The sequence below is a fragment of the Pan troglodytes genome, chromosome 4, assembly GCF_028858775.2.
Source record: "Pan troglodytes isolate AG18354 chromosome 4, NHGRI_mPanTro3-v2.0_pri, whole genome shotgun sequence".
Lineage (NCBI taxonomy): Eukaryota > Metazoa > Chordata > Mammalia > Primates > Hominidae > Pan > Pan troglodytes.
The window spans coordinates 60,494,405-60,518,923 of record NC_072402.2 but is presented as its reverse complement, the minus strand read 5'-3'; the positions used below and the strand labels follow the sequence as shown (position 1 = coordinate 60,518,923).

The 24,519-nt window shown below is 35.6% G+C and overlaps 1 protein-coding gene across 3 annotated transcripts in view; it reads right to left on the bottom strand.

The window, feature by feature from the left end:
- Positions 1 to 24,519, bottom strand: part of ARL15 (ADP ribosylation factor like GTPase 15) — a 429,148-nt gene that overhangs the window by 258,344 nt on the left and 146,285 nt on the right. For all 3 annotated transcript variants that reach the window (XM_054684369.2, XM_054684367.2, XM_054684368.2), the window contains one exon: positions 16,936 to 16,995. In XM_054684369.2, the coding sequence (XP_054540344.1) occupies positions 16,936 to 16,995 (60 nt within the window). The remainder of the gene's footprint in view (positions 1 to 16,935; positions 16,996 to 24,519) is intronic.

Genomic DNA, 24,519 nt, shown 5'->3' with positions numbered 1-24,519 from the left:
TTGTGCAGGCTCTTACCTACTAGATTTCCTTATCTTGTAACCATCATTTCTTTGTTCTTTTGTTCCTTGTTCACAGAGATATTGTTCCAGATGATAAATGGAGGAGTATGTAAGATTTTAATTTCATCACAGCCTATAAAGAATATTCCCAATGAAATTTAATGTGAACTTTAAATTGTATATTATAGTTGGGCATGGTGGATTTCAGAAGGTTTGAATCCCGTAACATGGATTTTAAGAGAGAAAGCATTTTTTTTTTTTAAAGGAAAGTAGGATGAGGAAATAATAGGAGCAGAACATGCAGTGACTAATCACTTACAAAAGAGAATTTTAGAGTCAAAGTATGCCTTAGAAATGGTCTGGAAAATATGCAGCTAAATCAAATAATATGTATTGAGACTTCAATGTTTACAGAAAATTTGAGTGAAACCTTTTATAAAACCGCTAATTCTTTTGTAATGCTACAAATTACTTAATAAGAGTTACTAATGTATAAATCTCTATTATTATATTTAGGATTTTCTTCCAGAAGAGTACCACCACACATCTTAAAATAGGAGGATCTCGATCCAGGTACAGTGGCTCATGCCTGTCCCAACATTTCGGGAGGCCAAGGTGGGAGAATCACTTGAGGCCAGGAGTTCAAGGCCAGCCTAGGCAACATAGTGAGACCCTATCTCTAAAAAAATAAAAATAAAAATTACCAATAGAACAGGATAGAGAATGCAGAAATAAAGCTAAACGCAACCAACTGACCTTTGACAAAGCACACAAAAATATAAATTGAGAAAAGGACATCTTATTCAATAAACGGTGCTGGAAAACAAGATGACCAGATGTAGAAGAACAAAACTGGATCCCTACCTCTCCACTTACACAAAAGTCAACCCAAGATGGATCCAGACATAAATCTAAGACCAGAATCTGTAAGAATTCTAGAAGAAAACCTAGGAAAAACACTTCTGGACATTGGTCTAGGCAAAGGATTTATGACTAAGACCCCAAAAGCAAATGCAACAAAAACAAAAATAAATAAATAAATGGGACCTAATTAAACTAAAAAGCTTCTGCACAGCCGAAGAAATAATCATCAGAGTAAACAGCCCACAGAATGGGAGAAAATATCTGCAAACTATGCATCCAACAAAGGACTAATATCCAGAATCTACAAGGAACTCAAACAAATCAGCAAGAAAAAAACAATCCTATCAAAAAATAGGCAAATGACATGAATAGATATTCCTCAAAAGAAGATACACAAATGGTCAACAAACATGTGAAAAAATGCCCAATATCAGTAATCATCAGGGAAATGCAAATTAAACTCATAAGATATCACCTTACCCCAGCAAGAATGGCCATTACTAAAAACTCAAGAAAAATAGATGTTGGTGTAGATGTGGTGAAAAAGGAATGCTTATACACTGCTGGTGGGAATGTAAATTAGTACAACCTCTATGGAAAACAGTATGGTGATTTCTCAAAGAACTAAAGGTATATCTACCATTCGATCCAGCAGTCCCACTACTAGGTATCTACCTAAAAGAAAAGAAGTCATTGTATCAGGAAGACACCTGTACACACGTTTATCACAGCACAATTCACAACTGCAAAGATATGGAACCAACATAAGTGCCCATCAATCAATGAGTAGATAAAGAAAATGTGGTACATACATACATGGAATACCACTCAGCCATTAAAAAAGAACAGAATAATGACTTTTGCAGCAACTTGCGTGAAGCTGGAGGTCATTATTCTAAGTGAAGTAACTCAGAAAAGACAAACCAAATACTATATGTTCTTAGTTATAAGTGGGAACTAAGCTATGGGTACGCAAAGGCATACAGAGTGGTACAATGAACTTTGGAGACTTAGAAGTGGAAGCCTGGGAGGTGGGTAAGGGATAAAAAACAACATATTGGTTACAATGTACACTACTTGGGTAATGGGTGTACTAAAATCTCAGACTTCACCAGTAAACAATTCATCCATGTAACCAAAAACCACTTGTACCTCAAAAGCTACTGAAATAATAAAAATTAAAAATTAGCTGAGCATGGTGATATCCACTTGTAGTGTCAGCTACTTGGAAGGCTGAGGTGGGAGGATCACTTGAGCCCAGGAGGTGGAGGCTGCAGTGAGCTGAGATCGTCCCACTTCACTCCAGCCTGGGCAACAGAATGAGACCCTGTCTCAAAAAAAAAAAAAAAAAAAAAAAAGGAATAAAAAATGACTTTTAAAAGTATTTTAAGTATGTTCAGAGATACACCTAAAGACTTTAAGCATCTTTTCTACATTTCTAAATTGAAAGCATACTCATTTTGGATCTTAACCAATCACCATTTAAACAAGTTTTCATCTGCTCCAGTAGAGATAATTTCGCCCTACAACTTGATAAATGTTTGCAAAATAGACAACTATATATAAGAGTAACAGCAAAGAAAGCCCAAATTTAAAATCTATCAATGTATCTATCTGACTACTATCCATCTTAAAGTCCACAGTAGTCTGACAACTAAGCGTCCAAGAAGTCTCCTCTGTGTTTTTAACGTCCTGGATTATAGTAGGTCTCTCTTAACTTACTGAACAAAAAGGGTGATTAATTGTTATCTAAATACATTTAGAAGATTTTGAAAGAAGAAAAAAAAAAGGCAGCATGTGCTCTGTCCCTAGTTCCTGAAGTATGAATTGTTTATTATAATATGGTAATCCCACTACCAGCTCTGGTTGTACCACCAACTATGATTTTGAAATAAAGGGTTTAAATATATATATATGCGTGTGTGGATAGACAGATAGATAGATAGATAGATAGATAGATAGATAGATAGATAGATAGAGAGATATAGATATACTTACACAGCCCACATTTAAAATCTACCATTATCTTAAAGAAAAAGAACATGATAGTGGTGGCTCCCACTCCATGGAGATCACTGATGGCAAAGTACAGAGTGGGAAAACATATTTATGTTTTACCCGCTTGGCATATTATAAATAGAACAATCTCAACCAGGCATTTTGCCAAGATGTGGAAAAATGAAATGAGGCAAAACGCAAATGAAAAATAAAATTACTTTTTATGCCAAAATAAGGTCTGGATGGAAAACTTTAACCAAAGATATGGTCTGGATATGGTAAGACTTATAGAAGATCAGCTGAAGATGATTTGAAACTGCAAAGATTCTTGAACAACAAAAAAATGGTATTTCATTACCCATACACAAAACACAAACTGTCTAGATAGGAATTATGCTAATATATTTTGGAAGCAGATGCTTTCTAATATATTTTTTCACCTTAATGTCATTACCGTTTTTTCCCCAACCTGCTACTTTCTATAAGATCTGCACTTTGCCAAATGCAGAATCACCAACACGAATAATTATTATAAATATAACCAAAATGGTTGGGAAGAAAATGTTATATCACTATGGTTTTGAGTATCACTACGGCATGAACCACAACTGGGTTATACTGAGAAATCTCTCACTCTTTATATAATGAATCTGTCATTTTTTTTTATTAACTGAGTGCTGCTGTACACAGACAGATCAATCTGTCTTCTCTTATTAGCACTGAGATTTTAAAAGTCTACACATTAAGTTGATTGATTTGATAATTTCTTTATCTTAGAGTTTGAAGTGCTTACACATTTAATCTCAACAATTCAGCTATATACGATTACCTAGAAACCGACGGTTTTCTTTCCGAGTCCTTTCCCAGTCACTTTCATCTTTTTTCAAGCTTTTTTTTACCTTAATCTGTCTAAAATAAATTTTCATTGGAAAGCAATCCAAGAAAAGGGCCAAAGTCTCCACAAAACACAATTTCAACGATTTTTAACTGAAGATAATTAAGAGTATCTTTTAATTTTGCAAGTTATAGAAATATTTTTAATAGTTTTAGTGTGGTATAACTGACACACAATAAACTGCATATATTTAACACGTACAATTTGACAAGTTTTGACATGTACACATGGTGAAACCATCACCACAATCAAGATAATAAGTATATCCAGCACCTCAAAAGTTTTCTCATGACCCTTTTAATCTCTCTCTTTCACTTATTGCCATATTTTCCTTCTCCCACTCCCAGGCAATCACTGGTCTTTCTGTCACTAAATATGAGTTTGCATTTTCTAAAATTTTATATAAATAGAATACAAATTTATCTCAGTAGGAGAACACTATTTTATTTTGCTTGGCTTCTTTCACTCAGCATAATTATTTTGAGATTCATCCATGTTGTTGCATGTATCAATAGTTCATTCACTTTGATTACTAAATAGTATTCTATTATACGGATGTACTACAGTTTGTTTATCCATTCACCAATTGATGACATTTGAGTTGTTTCCAGTATTGTGTTATTACAAATAAACTTGCTATGAACATCTGTGTACAAGATTTTGCATCGATGTAAGTTTTCACTTCTCCTAAGAGTGGAATGGCTGGATTATCAAATTGGTGTACATTTACCTTTTTCAGAGACTGTTAATCTGTTTTCAAAAGCAGTTGTGCCATTTTACACTTTCACCAGCTCTATAGCTACAGTAAGTGGAGGAGTTAAGGTCTTCAAACCCTAACTGATTCCAGATCCTATCTTCTGTAGGCTCCATTTTTTTCTAAATTAGACATCAGCTTTGGCCAGAATTTGGATGACAGGAGATGGAAATTTAAAGAGTGGCATGGGGGAGTTTGGATTATAGGAGATAGGAATTTAGGGAGCAACATGGGGGAGTTTGTCTAATGACAAAAATAAAGGATGCTCACAGCCTGGGGAACTAAGTAATTCCTATCTCATTGGTACCAGGAGCTAACCTAGACGACGGAGACAAAGTAAAGATCAGTCAGAAAGAACAACTCAGAACAGAGGACCAAACTGAGCCACGAGGGTTGATCAGTGACAGCCCATGCTCTCCTGGACTCACCTTGCTGGCCCATTCATGCCTGTGGCCTCCCTCTCCAATGACCTCCCATCACCCCTCATAAGGACAAGATGCTGTTTACTTTCCATCCTAAATGACTGTGGTTCCGGGAGTTGTTAGGAGGCCAACGTGTTCCATGCTCTTATGTTAATAGTGTGGGGATAAAAACTAAACAAAGGAAGCAAGCATCTGACAATAAATGAGTCTACTGGAAGTGAAAAAAAATCCAATTTACCAATTTTCCTTTTATGGATCACGCTTTGGTGTCTAAGAAATCTTTGCCTAACCCAAAGTCACAAAGATTTTCTTATATGTTTTCTACTAGAAGTTTTATCATTTTAGGTTTTAAATTTAGACCTTGGATCCATTTTGATTCATGACACAAGACTGGAGTACTTTTAAATTTTGTTGGCTGTGCCATTATTTTTGTCTATTTGCTATTAATTTCTAATTTTACTGGATATTAACCAGAAAACACATAAAATATGGTCACATGTGTAAACATTATATGGATAATTCAAAGAACATATATTTTCTATTTGATTATAAAAATATACAATTATCAATTAGATCAAGTCTGTTAATTGGCTATTTAAATCCTTTATATATTTTTATTTATTTGATCTGTTATCTGCTCAAATAAGGAGGGCTAAATTTCCCTACTAATTGTGGATCGATCTGTTGACTTTACATTTCTCTTAGTTTTAGCTTTATATAGTTCAGGATTATGTAGTTAAATATTTAAAGGTTCATGATTACTTAGTTATCTTAGTATATCAATATGAAATCTTTTTCTTTAGTCTATTTAATGATCTTTGCTTGAATTCTATTTCATCTCATATTACTTTAAGTATTTCCTTTTTTATGGCCTTTTTTAAGGGTATCATTTCCGATATATATTTTTACCTTAACCTATCTTCTTTTGTAGAAGTGTCTTTTGTCACCATATATAGCTGAATATGTAATATTTTTATGCTATCCGTATTAGAAAAGGGAATTTAATCTACTTACATTTATTGTGGTTATTGATACAGATATACGTGTTTTCTATTTATCACAACTTTTTTGATTGTTTTATTTCTTTCTTTCTTGAACTTTGCTAAATGTATCAAATATTCTTTGCTTTTTGTCCTTACAGTACATTTCCTTTCTTAAAAAATCTTTATGCTTTAAAAAAAAAAGTTATGGAAAAAAATTCACGCACTACAGATAAAGCAAAATTTGTATTTGATCCCGGTGAACTCTTGCTCCGTTCCCTAAGATAATTTATTATATGAGCTGAATAGGTAAACTTTCAAAACTTTCTTAAAAATTCATTTATGAATATATCATCCTATTTTTATTATCATGTTTATTCTTAATTGTCTTTAAGACACATAAACTTCAATTTTTTTCTTTTTTAAATCATAATCTATACCCTAAATAAGAAAAGAACATAATATACTTTTATGCTTGTTTCTCTTTACCTGACCCTGCCATCTTCCATGTTAAAATCAGAAATAAAGCTATTTTATGTGTGCATGCATGCGTGTGTGTATGTGTGAAAGAGAGAGAAATCGTAATTAATAGTTTATTTTTGTTTATAATATTTCTAAGTATGGTTCTTTTCTTATTAATTATATTTGGAATTGAGAGGGCTCATTACATCTAAATATTTTTTTTTTCATATTTTATGCTTTTTCTCCTACTATTTCTTGATAATTTTGTCCTTTCCAGTTTCTCTTTTCTCTAAGAGAATTACAGGGATGCTAGAACTTCTGTAACTATTCTCTATGTCTCTCAAATTTTTCCCCACATTTCTGAAGTATTCTTTTTGTATGTCATTCTGAAAAAGATTCCCTAGTTCAATCTTTCATTTCCCTAATTTATATGTGAGTTGTATTAATGACCATTTTCATTTTAAATTTTAAAGTCAAACTTTAAATTCTTAATTTCTGTGCTTGAGTCTTTTTCAAGAATACATCTCTCTGAATGTCTTCTTCTGATCACTCTATTACCTCTAGGTCCCTGAATATTTTTTCTTCTCATTTTTCATTTGGCATCTTTCTTTCATGGTACTGATTTACTTCATATTGCGGTGTGTCATAATTATATGCTCATCTTTTGTTTGAGAATCTCTGTGTGCCAGCTCTTTTGTTTACCATTGTCTGTTTCCAGTGATTAATAGGGACAGACAAGTGGCTTGTCTCCTGTGTGGGTGGGCTTTCTAACCCACCTGGCAGTCAGCACATTACTGAGGCACTGCCCTACCTCTCTGGGTCTAGCACCCACACTCAAGGATTTAGTTTGTGGGTAAACACAGCTGCTATCCACTACTTAACACAAGGAGAAAAGAAAAATAAAGGCACAGCTCCAAATGTGGAGCTCCAATTAATAACTCTGATGAGCCCTTTGATTAATAATCCTGACGAATTCCTCTTTTATTTCGTGTTTCCATTGTCTGTACCTTTAGCTTTGTGTTGCTTTCTTTACTTTGTTGAGGATTTAAATCTATTTTTGTTATAGATTTAATTTATTGTTTCTTTTCTCACCATTTTTTTCATAAAATAGAATTTCGGCTATGGAAGAAAAATATAAAGACATATATAACAAAAGACATTTAAAAAAACAACTTCCAATTTTCAATCATGTACGTTGCTTAAATTTAAGGGCTTCACACACTTGTACCAACAGTGATAATTAACTTTACATAAATTCTTTGCATTATTGCTGCTCACAATGATGCCATAAATACCAGGGAATTTCAAGATTAAAATAATCAAGCATCTTCAGTAGAATCTTTCAACAATACTTTGGACCGCAAGAAATTAAATGCAACAAATTTTTGATTCCTCAAAAGAACACTACTCAGATCTATTTTAAGCAGCTTTGAACGTGTCAGAGAATCAATCTAGTCTGTTAAGTAATAAATAGCTATAAGCATATTACCTCTTCAACAGTTGTTGAGTTGCCATTCCATTTATGGGAATCTAGTTTTATGTTTTTCTGAGAACTTCCATAATCATTATGGCCAACATCACTCTCCCACCGAAGTATACAAAGAAACAGTCTCAGAGGATGGTGTGTGTGTGTGTGTGCGTGCGTGTGTGTGTGTGTTCACCCACACCTGGGCATGGCAGGGACTGCATCCTCAGCCTGGCATGGAGTTGGTATTCATTAAATATTCACTGAAATGAATTAAATAACAATAACAAAACAACCTTTTGCTTGTTAAGTGTCTAGCATTACTCTTGCATCTTGGGTCATAATTTGGCAAATTTCCCTTCAGCTTGAAACTGCTGAGATATTTTATACTATAGTACAGTGAATCCTTAAGATTATGGTTTGTTTTTCAATGATTCATAACTCTCCAATCTTGTTTCATCTGTAAACTAAACTTAGTGTATCTCCATGACTTTTGTCTCATCTGTCCCTTTTCGTAGACTCTTTTCCTCTGTGAAGTCTCCTTTCTCCTTCCTATATGATCCTAACTGCATCTTATACTCAGTCTTGTTACAGGACTTACCACACCAGACTGTAATGCTTCTCAAGGAAAACATCAGAGTGATAGGAACTTTGTCAAGTTAGTATTAGTTATTTTTTATTTTATGTATATACCCTGCCTCACACCATACACACAAAAAGCTTTGAGACTTATCCAAATGTTTACTGTACAAAAAAAACCAAAAAACAATAATTGAAGAACCCAGGATGAAAGAAAAATAGAGTGAACAATGCTACATAATCCTGTACAGAGGTTAGAGGTAGGATCTACGATTTGTAGGGGCCAAAGCAAGATAGATACTATGACTTTCAAGATAAAAATAAACTAGTTACGTTATACTTAAACAAGAGAATTGTTATCAGCATCTTCGACTGCTGGAAAAAAAAATAAGTAGCCTTGGAAAAGTTAAGTGCGCCCTGCCCAATATCCCATGGCTTGTTTTGTTAGAGGAAAATACTGGTCTCTTGACTTCCAGTGCTGACTTCCAGTGTTGCTGCACTACCACACTGAAACTAAATACACAGCGAAAATTAGTTGCTATTACGGCAATCCCTGGGAGAAACAAATACTTATTCCCTTGTGAGGGATAGGAAGTAAAACTAAGAACCCAACACAAATGTTCTGTGAGGCAGTTTAGTAGAGTTGGAAGATACGAAATGACCTGATGGCCCCTGAAGAGGAAACAGTGGTGCAGCAGCAACCTTCAGAGGCACATGAGATCCTCATTGCCAGGGGAGTCAAAAGGCCAGAAAAATCATTTCTATAACATTCTACATGTATATATAGTCTTAGAAAAAGTGGACCCTTAAGTGCTATACTAGACTATGACTGGGAAGATAAATTTTTAAAAATTTCCTAAGGCACTTCTCCAGAAGAAAACAAAAATTAAGGTCAGGTCTACCTCAGCCAGTAACAGACTTCTGGGCCCCTAGATTCATTTATTTGGCTCTGCTGACTGTTTGGCTCAGTTTTCCCTTAGCAAGTGTAAAAAACGCTTAAACACCACCACCCTGGGATCCTATTCAACCAATTCAGATAGCTGTGGCCTTTTAACTCACATCCAAGTGACTTGGCTTTATACCAATATCATTTCCCCTAGTATAGGCTAAGCCTAAGTGAGAAAGTACACAGCTCAGGGAGCCAGGAGTTAACTGGCTGTTCTCATTCCAAAAAGGCCTGGTTCTTTTCCTTGATAAGGAAACAATATTATATCAAGAAGTTGCAGTCATTCAGTATTACATATCACACTAGATCCATGACTATAAAAAGAGAATTAGTGGAAATACCACCATCTATTCTTAAAGCATCTCTCCAAGGAGCTTTAGATAATTGAAAATGTTCTCTTCCAGCCCAATCCCTTGGGAAATAAATAGAGGTGACTTATTAAAACTTACATTTTACGTATAAGAAAATAACAACAAGAAAATCAATTGCAGAGAGTGGCAGAGGATCTTGAGGGTATCCTCTACTTGCTGAACCACACTTCTTCCTTAGAATTATATAATAAATACAGAATATGTACATTTACTTGTGTATAGCTGCCTGTGATTTACCTATAGTAAGGTCAAAAGCATTCTATGGACATGGTCTTCCTTGAGCCCTTCTTCTGTGCTGTCATTTTCCTTTGCCAGGGAAATGGTTTCTCACCATCCCTCCCATGGACACCTATGTCTGGAAATGTCTAAAACACTTTTCGAATAGCAAGTTGCTTTCTCCTATACCAGCAAGAAATTTTTGCAACTCCACCTGTCCCTCAAAGCAATGTGGCCACAATAACCTCTGCAAGTCTGTCTGCCTGTGCTGTTTCTTTTTCTAATACCCAACTAATTTATTGATTTATATTGTCTTTACGTCTCCTCTGGCTTTGCAGTGTGGCATGAGTCTCAGAGCCAGTGATTACATTACATTCATAAGTATTTAGCTGGAGTTTTAAAAAATGAGAGATGGTAGTGGGGATCTGGAGGGGGATGATGCATAATATACATGGAACTGTGAAAATGCGTAAGATAAAAATTAAAGAAGTCTTCTTTCCTCTAAAGTAAGATTTAATAAAATGAGACTCTGACGAAAGAAAGCTTTATTTTGGTGAAAGACATCAAATGGCACGTGTACAAAAGACAGAAACTAAAAGAAACAGGCAGCAGTGCCCCCTGGGTTGCCTGTCAAGAAGTGTGTCCTGTACAGTTTCTGGAGAAATTAAGAAATGCAAATAACCTGGGCAGATTAACAGCACCCGAAGATAACTAGCAGGATACAAACAAACAGCACCTTTCACTATGAGGAGGCGTATTCCTCCAGGCAAACAAAGAAACAGGACAGAGTCAACATCTGTTTCATATAACAGCTTGGCTGCTGACAGAAGAAACCTTAAAAAAATGGCTTAGCTGACAATCCACAAAAATCATTCAATCACTATTGCATGGGCCGAAGCAAACGAGTAAATGAACACAACCTGCACTTTCTATATTACCCTAAAAAAGTTGTCTTTTCTTTATAGGAAGAAAAAAATTAAAATGAAAATGCAAACAAAAATCTTCATGAACTTTCCCCTTTTGATTGACAACAGGCAGCAATGAATACCGAATCATAAAAGACAGCCAGCTGCTTTTCAGCTTGTCGTTGCCTTTCTCAATGTCAATTGTGAAGACACCACTTTCAAAGAGAACATTGGGTAAGGATGGTGGCTGGGATGGGGCATGGGGAGACAATTCAGATGTAACACATTAGAATATTAAGAGGAAGAAAACAAGTCATTTGACACACCCAATCCTGGTTACAGAATTCAGTTAGGGAGTATTATGATGTCTGGGTCCTTATCAATAAATAATAACATACCAAACATGTTAAGAACTAAAAATTTCCATCTCTGGATTCTATCAATTCACACATACAATTTCAAAATCAAGAGGAAAACATTCATGACTGCATAGAAATCTGTTTGTAAATTTAAGTACTGGACGTTTCTAAAATGCAACATTATCAGAGCTGTGACATCACTGCAGTGTGGACAACTGCTTTCAACTCAGCTAAATGCCAGATGCTTCACTTACTTTCATAATGCGGTTAAAGTACATAAGGCAAATGCAAAATGAAAGCAATTAAGAGGCAACGATAGAAGAGATTTTTCAGGTGAAATGTGAAAACAGAAGGAAAGGTGATGAGGTGGAGCAGGACAACATCATTTGATATTAACGCACACAGAGTGCCAAAACTATGCTAGGTAGCTAAACAGAGACTCCAGTGAGGGCCTTTTCGAGTTGCTTCTCAGTTTAAACAGGTGTAACATCTTGTTTAAGTGGAAGAGAGGTATGACCACAAACAGAAAAAAAAATCAATACATGATTTGCATTATTTCTGACCTTGGAAAAAAGGCTTTATTGAAAGGTGTCCTTTATTGCACAGAATTGAGAGGCGGCAAAGTGAGAGTATGATCATTATAAAAGCAAATCTTCCATAATGTGAGCTATAGGCCAAGCAAATTCTCAGTGGTTGACCTGCATTTACTAATTTAGCCTTCACAAGGATTATATGACATAGGAACTATTATTATCTCACTTTACAGATAAGGGAACAGAGATACAAGAAGGTGGTAGACTTGCCTAGAATCATACAGAATTTCTAGGCTTTGAAACAAGTCACTAGAAGGAAGGAAAATTCTTTAAAGAGTAATCCATCAGTCCATTCAGCATCCTTGTTAGGTATCTTGTACAATATCCAGAAAAATAAAATAATCTAGAGCAAGACAAGCACAGTATTAAAACTAAAAGAGAAGGAATTGAGATTAGCTTCACCAAAAACCTCCTGGATAAAAGACTATATAGGAAAACAAAAAGTTCACGAAGTAATACTATAAAATGTCCTACGTAGGAATCAGAACTAATATCCAGGCTTGCTAATACCTTGGATGGTATTAGAAAACCCCTTCAGGTGTGAAAGGGCCTAAATGGATATCTGTTCTAGGCCTATAAGAAGTAATAGTTGACTTTAAGAAGTCAAGTATGGAAGAGTTTCCTCTGGCACCTCTTACTTGGTTTATGCAGGAACAGTGCTTGTTTTGACACTATAACCACCACAACTTTCTAGAACTGAGCCTGGCATGTAATACATGCTCAGTAAATATTTGCTGAATGAATGAATTACAAAGAATAAACGAATAAAACAGTGAAATGTTTGTGGAAAGTTTTAGATAGTTTGGAAAGTAGAAGTAAGACTTTGATTCAGCAGGTAGTCTTGAAGAAATCAAAGGAGGGAAGCAGGATTACAGAACCAGAAGTCAGAACCATAATTGAGCAAGAGTTTGACTTGAAAGATCTCTAAATAAGAGAGTGTGAGAGAGAAAATGAATGATAAAAGCAACAGAAATAATTAGAGATTAAGTCCTATAAATGTTTTTGAGCAGAGAGCAAGGTATTCATGTTTTGTCAATATGGTATTTTAGGGACGGGCGCAGTGGCTTATGTCTGTAATCTCAGCACTTTGGGAGGCTGAGGGCAGATCATTTGAGGTCAGGAGTTCGAGACCAGCCTGGCCAACATGGCGAAACCTCGTCTCTACTAAACATACAAAAATTAGCGACGTGCGGTGGCTCATGCCTGTAAACCCAGCTACTCGGGAGGCTGAGGCAGGAGAATTACTTGAACCCATGAGGCAGAGGTTGCAGTGAGCCGAGATTGCACCACTGCATTCCATCCTGGGCGACAGAGCAAGACTCCGTCTCAAAAATAAATAAATAAAAAATAAAAAATGGTGTTTTACCAACACACTGTTAACCAAAAAAAAAAAAAAAACCAAACCAACATGTGAAGACTTTAAATCATGCAAATAATAATGATACAAACAGCAGCAAATAACAGGTGGGAGCACTTCTCTTATGCCAGGCCCTGGGTAAAGTGCTGTAGGTGTAGAGTGCACTGGTTAGGCACAAGAGCTCAGACTGATACCAACCTCCTGCTCCAAATGACCACAGTCAAATCATCATGTCTGGTGTTATCTTATTTGTGAGATAATAATAGCATCTACTCTCTAGGCATGAAGTTGCAAAGACTGAGACTGTGTAGGGGAGAGAAAAGGGAATAAGGGCAAAACAGAAGAAGAAAATTTAGAGCTCCAATTTCACAAAAAGATAGGCATAATCACTGCAGCCTGGAGGGTGTGACAGGTAGTTGAGAACAAGGCATTCTTAAAATAGCAAAACAGAAATGGCCCATCAAACCACTGGCCTAGACTATCACTGTGTCATAATTTACCTTGTACTTCTGCACTTAATTTTTTTCCCTTTCATTTCATTATTTTCAAAATTTTCACTAATTTCCTATTTCTCTTTTCATGAATGTCTCCATCACTGAATGATGAGTTCCCTGAAGATGAGGGCTGTGCTTAGATCTTTCATTCTCTGCCCATAGGACCATGCTAGACCCATAATTAATTGTGGTAAAATGATCAAGTGAACAGTAAGAAAACACCACATGAAAAGAAATTGATGTGAATGAGAATTTTAAGAATTTTTCAGGAAAAAGATATAAAAACACTTTCACAAAACAGAAAATTGGTAAGAGGAAATAATAATTTTTATAAGTAATATATATTCAACACATATATATTCACACACAAACATATATTTGTGTGTGCAAACATATAGTTTGTCATTAAGATCCCCCAAAAGTGACTTTCACTGAGTGTAACTCCATTATTCATTGTTTCCTCACCCCATACCATTTCTTCTAAATAGATAATGAGCACAGGTTTATGCGCTTCCCTATTTTGAAGAAGTGAGAATTTTAACTTAAGACTGGGAAAGAGAGTGAAGAAGAGCCTTGGAACTATCTGAAAGGGGTAGAGGAAGGACATTAGCAGGGAGAACAGGGGCCATGCTGTTCTCCTGAATTAACCCCAGGATAAGGAGAACTACCTGGGCATTCCTCACTAAGAATTCATCACTGTCCTGGCTCTTAATCTCTATATTTACCACTTATCTTCTTGAGGTCCTCCCCTGAATTCAGAATTTTTCTCTGATTGACAATGTGATTGAACTCTGATTAACCTGTCTTCTGGGCAACCCTCCACTGGTGAATAAAAGCTTCATATCTTCACACATTGATCATAAAACATATAACTCTCTCCTCCCAGAAATTCTCAGTCAAGCAACTCCCTCTCAGACAACTTGATTTCAGTCAGTCATAATTCCCCCTAAATGCACATACACCTTATTTCGGGATGATCCCCTTCATATCTAGCATACACGTTAACTCCTAGGAAAGCTACACTTTATACAGGTTAGCCTAGCTTTTCATGTGTTCCTGGTTGAGACATAACCTAGTACCTAGCCTCAAAAAATATTTGAGGAAATGACTTAGTGAATGAGCTGTCAAGAAGTCAACTCCCTTAAGTGCTTGCCCCCGAACATGTGACACAGGATACACAATTGGATTCTACTCAGAAAGTCCCCTCTTCCTTCAGACACTGTGTCAACTGGAAACAGAGCTATTAAAGTTGAGGAAGTAAAAGAATCTATGCATAGGCTAGAAATTTGCTCTTCAATACTAACACATGCCAAAAACTTATGTATCACTAGCCTGGAACGAATGTATCTGCTCTGATCCCTGAGGCTCTGCCTTTTACCTGCATCTCTTAACCTCATTACGAAATAGGTACCAACTAAAACATAGGTACAACTAAACCACCAAATCCTATGGTATCCTCTCCACTGTAATTTCCATTTCAGCAACTGTCAGGGAACAGCTCTTTCGGCAAAATTAAACCTTGCTTGAGAACAGACCTATTCCCACCTTATGTACCTCTAGTCCCCTAACTTGATCTTTCATTGTACTGAATTTTGATGGCACAGAGCCAACCTTACGAATTCCTTGGTGTTCACTTTTTTTAAAACTGTCCACATACAGTTACTGTTTGTTTCATCCAAGTAAACATCATATGTAATAAATGTCTTATTAACCAACCAATAGTTTCTTATACCTGGAAGGTGTTCAATAAAAGCTTTGTGTCCAACCTAAAAATCAAATACTTAGTAACAGCCATATTTAAAACCCATATAACTCTCAAACCATGCATTTACAATGTGTTCTTTGATTTTTAAATATCCATAAGTAATATTATTGTCACCAAGGAATAATCAGCAGAAGCCACAAAGCAAAAAAGCATTTTTTATAAACCATGCATCTGGAAATTTTAAATAGGAGAAAGATTATTTTGTTTCATTTGAATGTTCTGCCAGCTGCTTGTATTTCTTTTTTGAATTAAATTAAATTAAACTAATTTCTAGACATTAATTTATCAATAGTTTCTGAGCAACCATTGTATTTAAGGTTTTAAGCATATGGCATGGTTAATATGCCATACATTTATTTTTCTTAAAAATACAATTATAATTTAAAATACCCTAATAGAACACAGTCTTTTAAAAACTTTGCATAGAAAAATTATTATAAGAACATTCATGTTTTATAATTTTTGGAGTCAAAATGACAAAACCAAATGTCTTAAAGAAAAATCGGAATTTATTGATCATGGTTGTTTTATATATTAATGCTATAAAGCTAAAAGTGAATATGAAATTGACTGGCAGAAGCGAACCTGTCCTACACATAGCGAACTGCAAACAGACACCTGAAAAGATCAGCCAGTACTTTACTAGATAAAAATAAGAAGGTACCAAACGCTATTAAAATGGCGTAAAGTTGGTGTTACAATCTCATCAAGCTAAAAATAGGTCACAGTTAGAATGACCTTAAGGGAAAATAAACAAAACAAAACAAAACAAGGTAAGGCCAATATCACAAAGTGATTAAAGAGATGGAAGATAACTCTCTTCTAAGTCATTAAACTCACCGATATCATACTGAACTCCAGAGCACTTAGTATTTTCATGTGCCATTAGAGAATTTAGTGGGTTCACTGAATTGACTGATTTCTTTGTTAATCTATTTACATGGGTTAAGACCCTGACTAACATAAAACACAACCAAAAAATGCCAGACAGAGAGTGTAATGAAAGACTGAGTGATGTATGGTTTGGGGTACAGCCTATCCGATAAATGTGCTTGGCCAGCAAAGAACCCATTGGCAAAGATTTATTATCGGAACAAATACATTCTAAAAAGATCTAATACAATAAAACCTGCAGTATAAACACAAACTACTCTAAAATACAAATCTTTTCCCCGAATAGTTGATCTTTCAATGATATTAAAATTATCTTCATATGTTTTATTCAAGAATTTTTTGAACACGTAAAACCAATGAGCTGTATAAATTGCCAATAATAGTGTAATTCTTTGATTCATTCAAAAAACCCCCAAAGTTTATGTTACTTAGAACTCTTCAACAATTTTTAAAACATATACGAAGAGAAGGAAATATTTCTAGGAAATATATTATCAAGATAAAAATGAACCACCTACTAAAATAAGTTATCATTATGTTTGAATTACATATAATACATTATTACCAAATTAATAAAAGTTAAGGGCAGACATAGAAATGATTTGAAATGTTATACCTCCAAGTTCTTTTACATTCAAGATGGCATTCTGGAATGGCACTGCTTTAATACTAAAACCTAAAATTAGAAAACAAAAACATAAAAAAAGAATTAGCAACTTTTAAATTAAAACACTTAGGATGCTCAAATCGTCTCTTTTTAGGCTGGTTAAGATTTATTCACTTTTTGTAGCTGATATTTATACTAGAAACACATAATTTCCAAGGTAAACTGATAACTGAATATTATCTTCTGCCATTATCAAAACATAGTTGTTGTGGCTGGGCACAGTGGCTCACACCTGTAATCCCAACACTTTGGGAAGCCAAGGCAGGCAGATCACGAGGTCAAGAGATCAAGACCATCCTGGGCAACATGGTGAAACCCCGTTTCTACTAAAAATACAAAAATTAGCTGGGTGTGGTGGCACATGCCTGTAATCCCAGCTACTCGGGAGGCTGAGGCAGGAGAATCACTTGAACCTGGGAGGCAGAGGTTGCAGTATCGGGCCACTGCACTCCAGCCTGGTGACACGCCGAGATTCCATTTCAAAAACAAACAAACAAACAAGCAAAAAACATAGTTGTGTATTACGGCAATATATAACATTATCCCCTTTACTGCAAAATATTGCCTTATTCTTTAATTTAATATGTAATGTCACTCTGCAACTTTTATCAGATATAAGAAAGACATTTGAAAGTATAGAGAAATTTCAAAGAAAATATTAAATCTATGAGGACCTCTGCATCTAACTTTAATTCTTAAAGTTAATGTCTTATAATTCTTTCTCACATATAACTCAGCAACCCTAGAAATTAAGGTACTTAAATTATAACCATTTCATATTAGAATTACATAGCATTTATGTTAGTGTCTTCTTTAAAGGACATGGTTAATACATCATGTATCTATTTTTCTTTTTTTTTTTTTTTTTTTTTTTTTTGAGACGGAGTCTCGCTCTGTCGCCCAGGCTGGAGTGCAGTGGCGCGATCTCGGCTCACTGCAAGCTCCGCCTCCCGGGTTCACGCCATTCTCCTGCCTCAGCCTCCCGAGTAGCTGGGACTACAGGCGCCCACTACCACGCCCGGCTAATTTTTTGTATTTTTAGTAGAGACGGGGTTTCACCGTGTTAGCCAGGATGGTCTCGATCTCCTGACCTCGTGATCCGCCCGCCTCGGCCTCCCAAAGTGCTGGGATTACAGGCGTGAATCTATTTTTCTTAAAAGTACAATCATAATTATCCACTTATGCATAGGCAATCATTTTATAATACATGTAATACAAGGTTTATATTATAAGAAAATATTCAGAGTATACAGTTCTATGATTAACTATATATTTATGACTTAACTATTACCATTCAAGACAATAAATTCAACTGTGACATATGCAAGTGTGTATATACCCATTCTCACACACACACACACACACACACATGCAAATATACACACAGATTCTTTCTGAAAGGATCCACAAGAAACCAGAGCTAATAATGACTCTCAGGAAAACTGGGAATCTGGAAATTTTAAATAGGAGGAAGATTCTTTTGTTTCATTTGAATGTTTTGCCATGTACTTATATTTCTTTTTTGAATTAAAAGCCCTATGAATTTCTAGAAGTTAATGTATCAATAGTTTCTGAGCAACCATTCTACTTAAGGTTTTAAGCATTATTTAATATGTATAATTTTAAGATCAAAAAAGTTACTTTTTCAAGAATTTATCAACAAAGAAGACAAATTATGAGTCTTTGAGGTAAGTTATGAAAAAATATATAAAGTATTACATGGATAAAAACAATTCTTTCAAATGGGTTTGTTTTGCTTTATAAAGAAGGAAATCATTACACACCTTCTTAGTCTAGCCTATCTTTTGCACTTCTTTGCTGTATGTTATCCCAGTACTTTAATAAGCTGTACATTACCTTCCACCTAAAGCAGTACATAGTATATAATGTTTGAAGAACTGACTTTGGAGTCAGACAGAACTAGGTTGAAATTCTAGCTCTGTCCCTTATTAGCTCTGTGAATGTGGGCAACCTACTAGCCTTGCTCGACTTTCTCATCTGTAAAACAGGGATGATAATATCTACTTCATAGGGTTGTTATAAGGATAAGATAATATATGTGTTGTGTTTATCACAGTGCCTGGTACACCATAAGCATATAATATACGATTGCTGGCATTATGTTTCCATTGATGCTTTTTCGTTGATGATTTAATCATTAGGTATACATATTTTCTGCCTGCCTGAATATAATTACAAACTTGATTCTGGGTGCTCACTTATTAATCTAAGTATGTAGTTGGAGATGTAAAAGTTACCATTGAATGAAAAGTACTTTTGTTGGAGTGACGAAGATGTCAACAGCTGAAGTCTGCTGCACAGAAAGGATGGAAAATGTTCATTGGGCCCTCTAACAATCTTCTAAAACATACCCCTTCCTTTGTGGGCTTAATGCAGATTGACACAGTCAGCACAGCATTATGGTTAATGGTGCATGAAGTCACTGAATCTTAGTAAATGAGCAGGAGGAAAGAGGAGGCAGTCCCATGTGGCTGAAACACTGGCATGTACCTGAGCCTGCAGGAAAGCCTCTCCAGGTGTCTGGCCTCTGGGAAATTAAGGAAAGTCAGTGCCAATCATAATATTCCTGCTGGCACAGAAATTCACCTGCAGGAGAGTTGGATGCCTGAATGTATCTACCTACCTCACACGGGTGTTATATGGATTAAAAGGCAATGATGGTGAAATCCTGAAAATGAAAAGCTCTCTGCAAATATTAAGCAGTCTATTAGTGGTTATGCTCAGGACAACTCAAGTGTAGATTTTCTAGAGAAGTAAGACAGGCACAGGCCTCAACTTTGAAAAGGAAATGGTTATGGAGCACATCACCAATGTTTAATCTGCTTTGATTCTTAAAAGCTGACAATACGCAGGCTCTCAAAGGGAAGTAATATCCTTCCAGAAATTGCTGCACCTATGTGCAAAATACAACTTTTGAAATTTATTAACCCAACAGGCAGATTATGTCACTGTTATTGTCTTTAAATTCTTGCAAAGTCTTCATAATAAGTTGACTACTAAAACGTCTTCAAAAGTTCACACTAAGCAAAGTATCCTAGCAATGTTATTTTATTATTTTATTTTTTTTGAGATGGAGTCTCGCTTTGTCACCCAGGCTGGGGTACAGTGGCGTGGTCTCGGCTCACTGCAACCTCCATCTCCCGGGTTCACGCCATTCTCCTGCCTCAGCCTCCTGAGTAGCCGGGACTACAGGCGCCCACCACCACGCCCAGCTAATGTTTTGTATTTTTAGTAGAGATGGGGTTTCACCATGTTAGCCAGCATGGTCTCGATCTCCTGACCTCGTGATCTACCCGCCTCGGCCTCCCAAAGTGCTGGGATTACAGGCACGAGCCTCCGCACCCAGCCCCCTAGCAATATTATTTATAGGCATATAAATGTCCCGACAAAATAGTCGTAAATGTTTTCTCCAAATAGAACTTGTGTGGTTAGATTTATACTGCAAAGGTATACACAGTCATCCATGTTGCTGTCTCCATATTATTTTTACGGTTTAGCTTCAGTAATTAATGTTCAAAAGACAAAGTCTAGATAGACTGATTAGTCCAGAAAATAAGAAAATGTACTATTTACAGAAGAGAAACAATGTTTTTTCTATTTTAGTCATTCTAAACATTTGAAAGGATTAAATGGAACTAAAAATCTAAAGTCATACTTTCAGTTCACCAGAAGGACAACCAAGAAGGGAAATTATTAGACTTTTTTTTCCCTTTACATCAGGTTGGATGAGGCCAAGGGGGAGAATTAATATAATATTTAGGAGGGATACCAAAGGTCAAACCATCAAAATACCTTTCTCAAAGGGTTGCTTTGAGGAATAAAAGCTACCAGACAGCGTTTGCTCTAGAGAAAGAAAGTCTAGGTTCAAACTCTTCCTCTTCCATTTATTAACTGTTTGACTTTGAGCAAGCTAACTTTGTTAGGGAAGCATTCTCTGGTGTCCTCGAACTAGACTGATTTTTCTGAGTCCATGTTTTTCCAGTATTCAGTACCCCTCCTAGGTGATTTTCACAATTGTAACTACACATCGGTTGATTTGTTTTATATTTGTTCTCTGGCTAGACTGCAAGGATCCATAATGAAGAAACAAGCTACACTGTATTCTGTAGGTCAGTGCTTGGCATACAATAGGATCTCAATATGCTAAGTATTAATATCTATTTCCTAATACAGCTGCTATAACAATCCTAAAGTTGGTATCAGTACTACTGTCCCAAGAAGAAAGTGACGCTTACAGGCATTAAGTGCTTTGCCAAAAGTACTAAGTGCTGGCCAGGCACGGTGGCTCACGCCTGTAATCCCAGCACTTTGGGAGGCCGAGGCGGGTGGATCACGAGGTCAGGAGTTTGAGACCAGCCTGGCCAAGATGGTGAAACCCCGTCTCTACTAAAAATACAAAAATTAGCTGGGCGTGGTGGCAGATGCCTGTAATCCCAGCTACTTGGGAGGCTGAGGCAGGAGAATCGCTTGAACCCGGGAGGCAGAGGTTACAGTGAGCCGAGATCAGGCCACTGCACTTTAGCTTAGGTGACAGAGCAAGACTCTGTCTCAAAAAAAGTACTAAGTGCTATTCGAAACTTAAAACCAGGTCTCATCACCAGAGCCCTACACTACACTGTAGTGTCTCCTCCATATACCAACAAACTGAGGGATTCACAGCATTTTGTCCAATTTTGAGCCTAAATACTGGTGAAGTCAACTGACCAAAATACACATGTGCCTAATAAATGCACTAATTTACTGTCCTCCCTGTTTATAAATAACCCAACACCTAATAAACCCACTAATTTACTGTCCTCCTGTTTATAAATAACCCAACACAAGAAACCCAAATAAGGGTTTTCAGGTCTATATGACATTGGTTTCTTATTAATGAAATAAAAATAATAGCATGAGTTTAGAATGTACATTTTGTAGAAATAATTAATAAAATCAGGAACTTAGGAGGGGAGGGAAAAAATGTTCAACTGACTCATCCATGACAGTGTAAATACTCTCTTGCTTCTTCAAACAGGAAGTGTCCTCTGATGCTATCTTCAGGGTGTCAGTGTGCTAACGTGACAAGGTACTATCCTAGGAGTCCGAACCACAGCTCTTAGACTCACCAGCCACATTTTTGTCTTGCCTTGGCCTTGAATTCCTCATGTGCAAAATGAGGACTAAATTAGCTCTTTGAGATGTCCTCTAAAATTAGGATTCCATTATTTATATTAAACAAGGAGAAGGAAATAAAAGTAACCACTGAGTCAATCATCAATGGCCTGTAGTATTTGGCTGAAGGCTTCACGGGTAAGTCTCCCCAGGCTCCATTCAAACAATTTGATGGCTGAAGCCTAAGTTACGCAGTCATTTTTTCCTGGCCTATCTAAGCTACATTAGTAAGACTGAAACCTCCCCTAAGATTTAACCCCACAAATTTTTAATAAATATATGACTTAGTAACTCTTTGGGGAAATAATTGTTTGCATAGCCTTTCAGTCTTTGTTTTGCAGTCCTTAAATCCAACAAAACCTGTGAGACAAGAAAGATGAATTTGAAGTTTTTCATGCACTGAAAGCATTCCTGGAATTGTAACAAAATTAGTTTTGGGAGGAAGGTTAGTCTATTTTTATTCATTGTGTGGAACACACAAGTATTTCACTTGGACCTACAGACTAAACCCTACTCCCCTTCCCTCAAGTCTGAGTGCACGCACACAGATACTTGTGTGCTTCTGAAATTCCTGGGTCACTCTAAGAATTGCTGAAGGGAAAGACATTCTACAGATCTGGTGGCTTTGACCTGCACCAAGGGCATGATTTATGCCACAGCAGTTTTGTGATGTTTGGACAACAGACTAACGAAATTCTTCTAACTATGATTTCAACATCATAAAAGGAAATTTAATGTACTGGCATTTATAAAACACAATCCTTTAAAAGATATCAAAATCTGACTTTCTAACTTGTTTCTCTTGTTGGCTTAACACATTTGAAGCTAATACTGAAGTTATTTAAATGTCTTCTTCAAATTTTCATGAACATTTTCAATCTTTTTCAAATATGGTATATATCCCTAGAAGATGTTTTCAACCTTTTTCAATTCAAAGTGTTCAGTTTTCTCTAGGTTATTCTCCATGTACCATCAATATATTCTCCTAAGCCTTTAGATTCCATTCCTCTGCTTCAAAAAAAAAAGTGAACATTTATGTAATCTACAGTTTAACAACCCCTCTTATCAACAAATTCCTCATACATATACAGTAAAGGAATTCAGTCTGGATAGAGTTCACTTTTATTTCTAGACTAAGGTGCAAATTACTCAAATTTTCTCTCCTCACCAACAGGTCCTGCTCTCTGGAGGATTTCTTGGCTCTTTGAGTTTTGACAATTTAAGTATCTTTTAAAAATTATGTCAGAGGTGAAAAATTGCTGAAGTTAATAAACCAATAAAGTTTGAATTCTCTTTCTGAAGAAAAGGCAGACATTCTCGCCTTGCTGAAATTAAACGAACGCATCCTTCTCATATGTTTTCATTTTAAGAAACCAACTCTGAAGGTAGATTCTCCTTTCGAATGTTCAAAACTCTTCAATAAATATTTCATTTTTAATTGGCTTTATATTTTCAAGACATTATAGAGAAATAATTTAAAAGAATAAAGGTTTTACCCATAATTCAATCACATCAATAAAGTACACTGTTACTTTTACAGTTTTTCTCTAGTTTTTTTATTCAAATGCATAGTTTTCCATGGTTTAAATTCAAAAAATAAATGTAAATCTAATTTTTAATTTTTAAATAGAAGACTGTATATATTCTTCTAATCTATAATCATTTTGATCAAGTTACCATAATGTAATTAACAAACTCCCTTGTTGTATGGCATTTAAACTACCTTAAAGTTTTAGTTACAATACAAAATGTTGCAAGAAATTGCTTTACGCATATAGTTTCCCTTAAGTTACTTACTTAAAATAAATTGCCAGTGGCATAATTACTAGGTCTGTGAACATTTTCATAACTTTTGATTTATATGAACAACTGCTTTCTAAGAAAAATGCTTTCCAAAAAAAGGGATATCATAACAGTCATAATGTAACAATCATAATGTCACCTGTAATACATGTGTATACCAATGCCACTACAATCTTACCAGCACTGACTCGTCTCATAAAGAAACAGATTTTGGTAAATTTAAGTATAAAACTAATGTTTACTTATTTATTCTCTAGTAAAGTTAAACTTCTGGTAAAGTTGAAACTTTTCCATTAATTTGTTTGCCATTTATTCTTTTTATGAATTATCTCTTTATAGACTTGGCACAGTTTATCTATTAGATTCTAGATGTTATTTGTAAGTGTGGTTGAATTCTCTAAGAGGGCCAGCCATATGCTTATCTGTAATATCTGATGCAAATATTTCCAACAGTATTTTTTTATATTTATCTTAATTTTATATTTCCAATGGTTTTAAATTTTTATATAGTTAAGTTCCTTGATCCTTCCCTTGTGAATGATTCACTGGAGGCCTAGT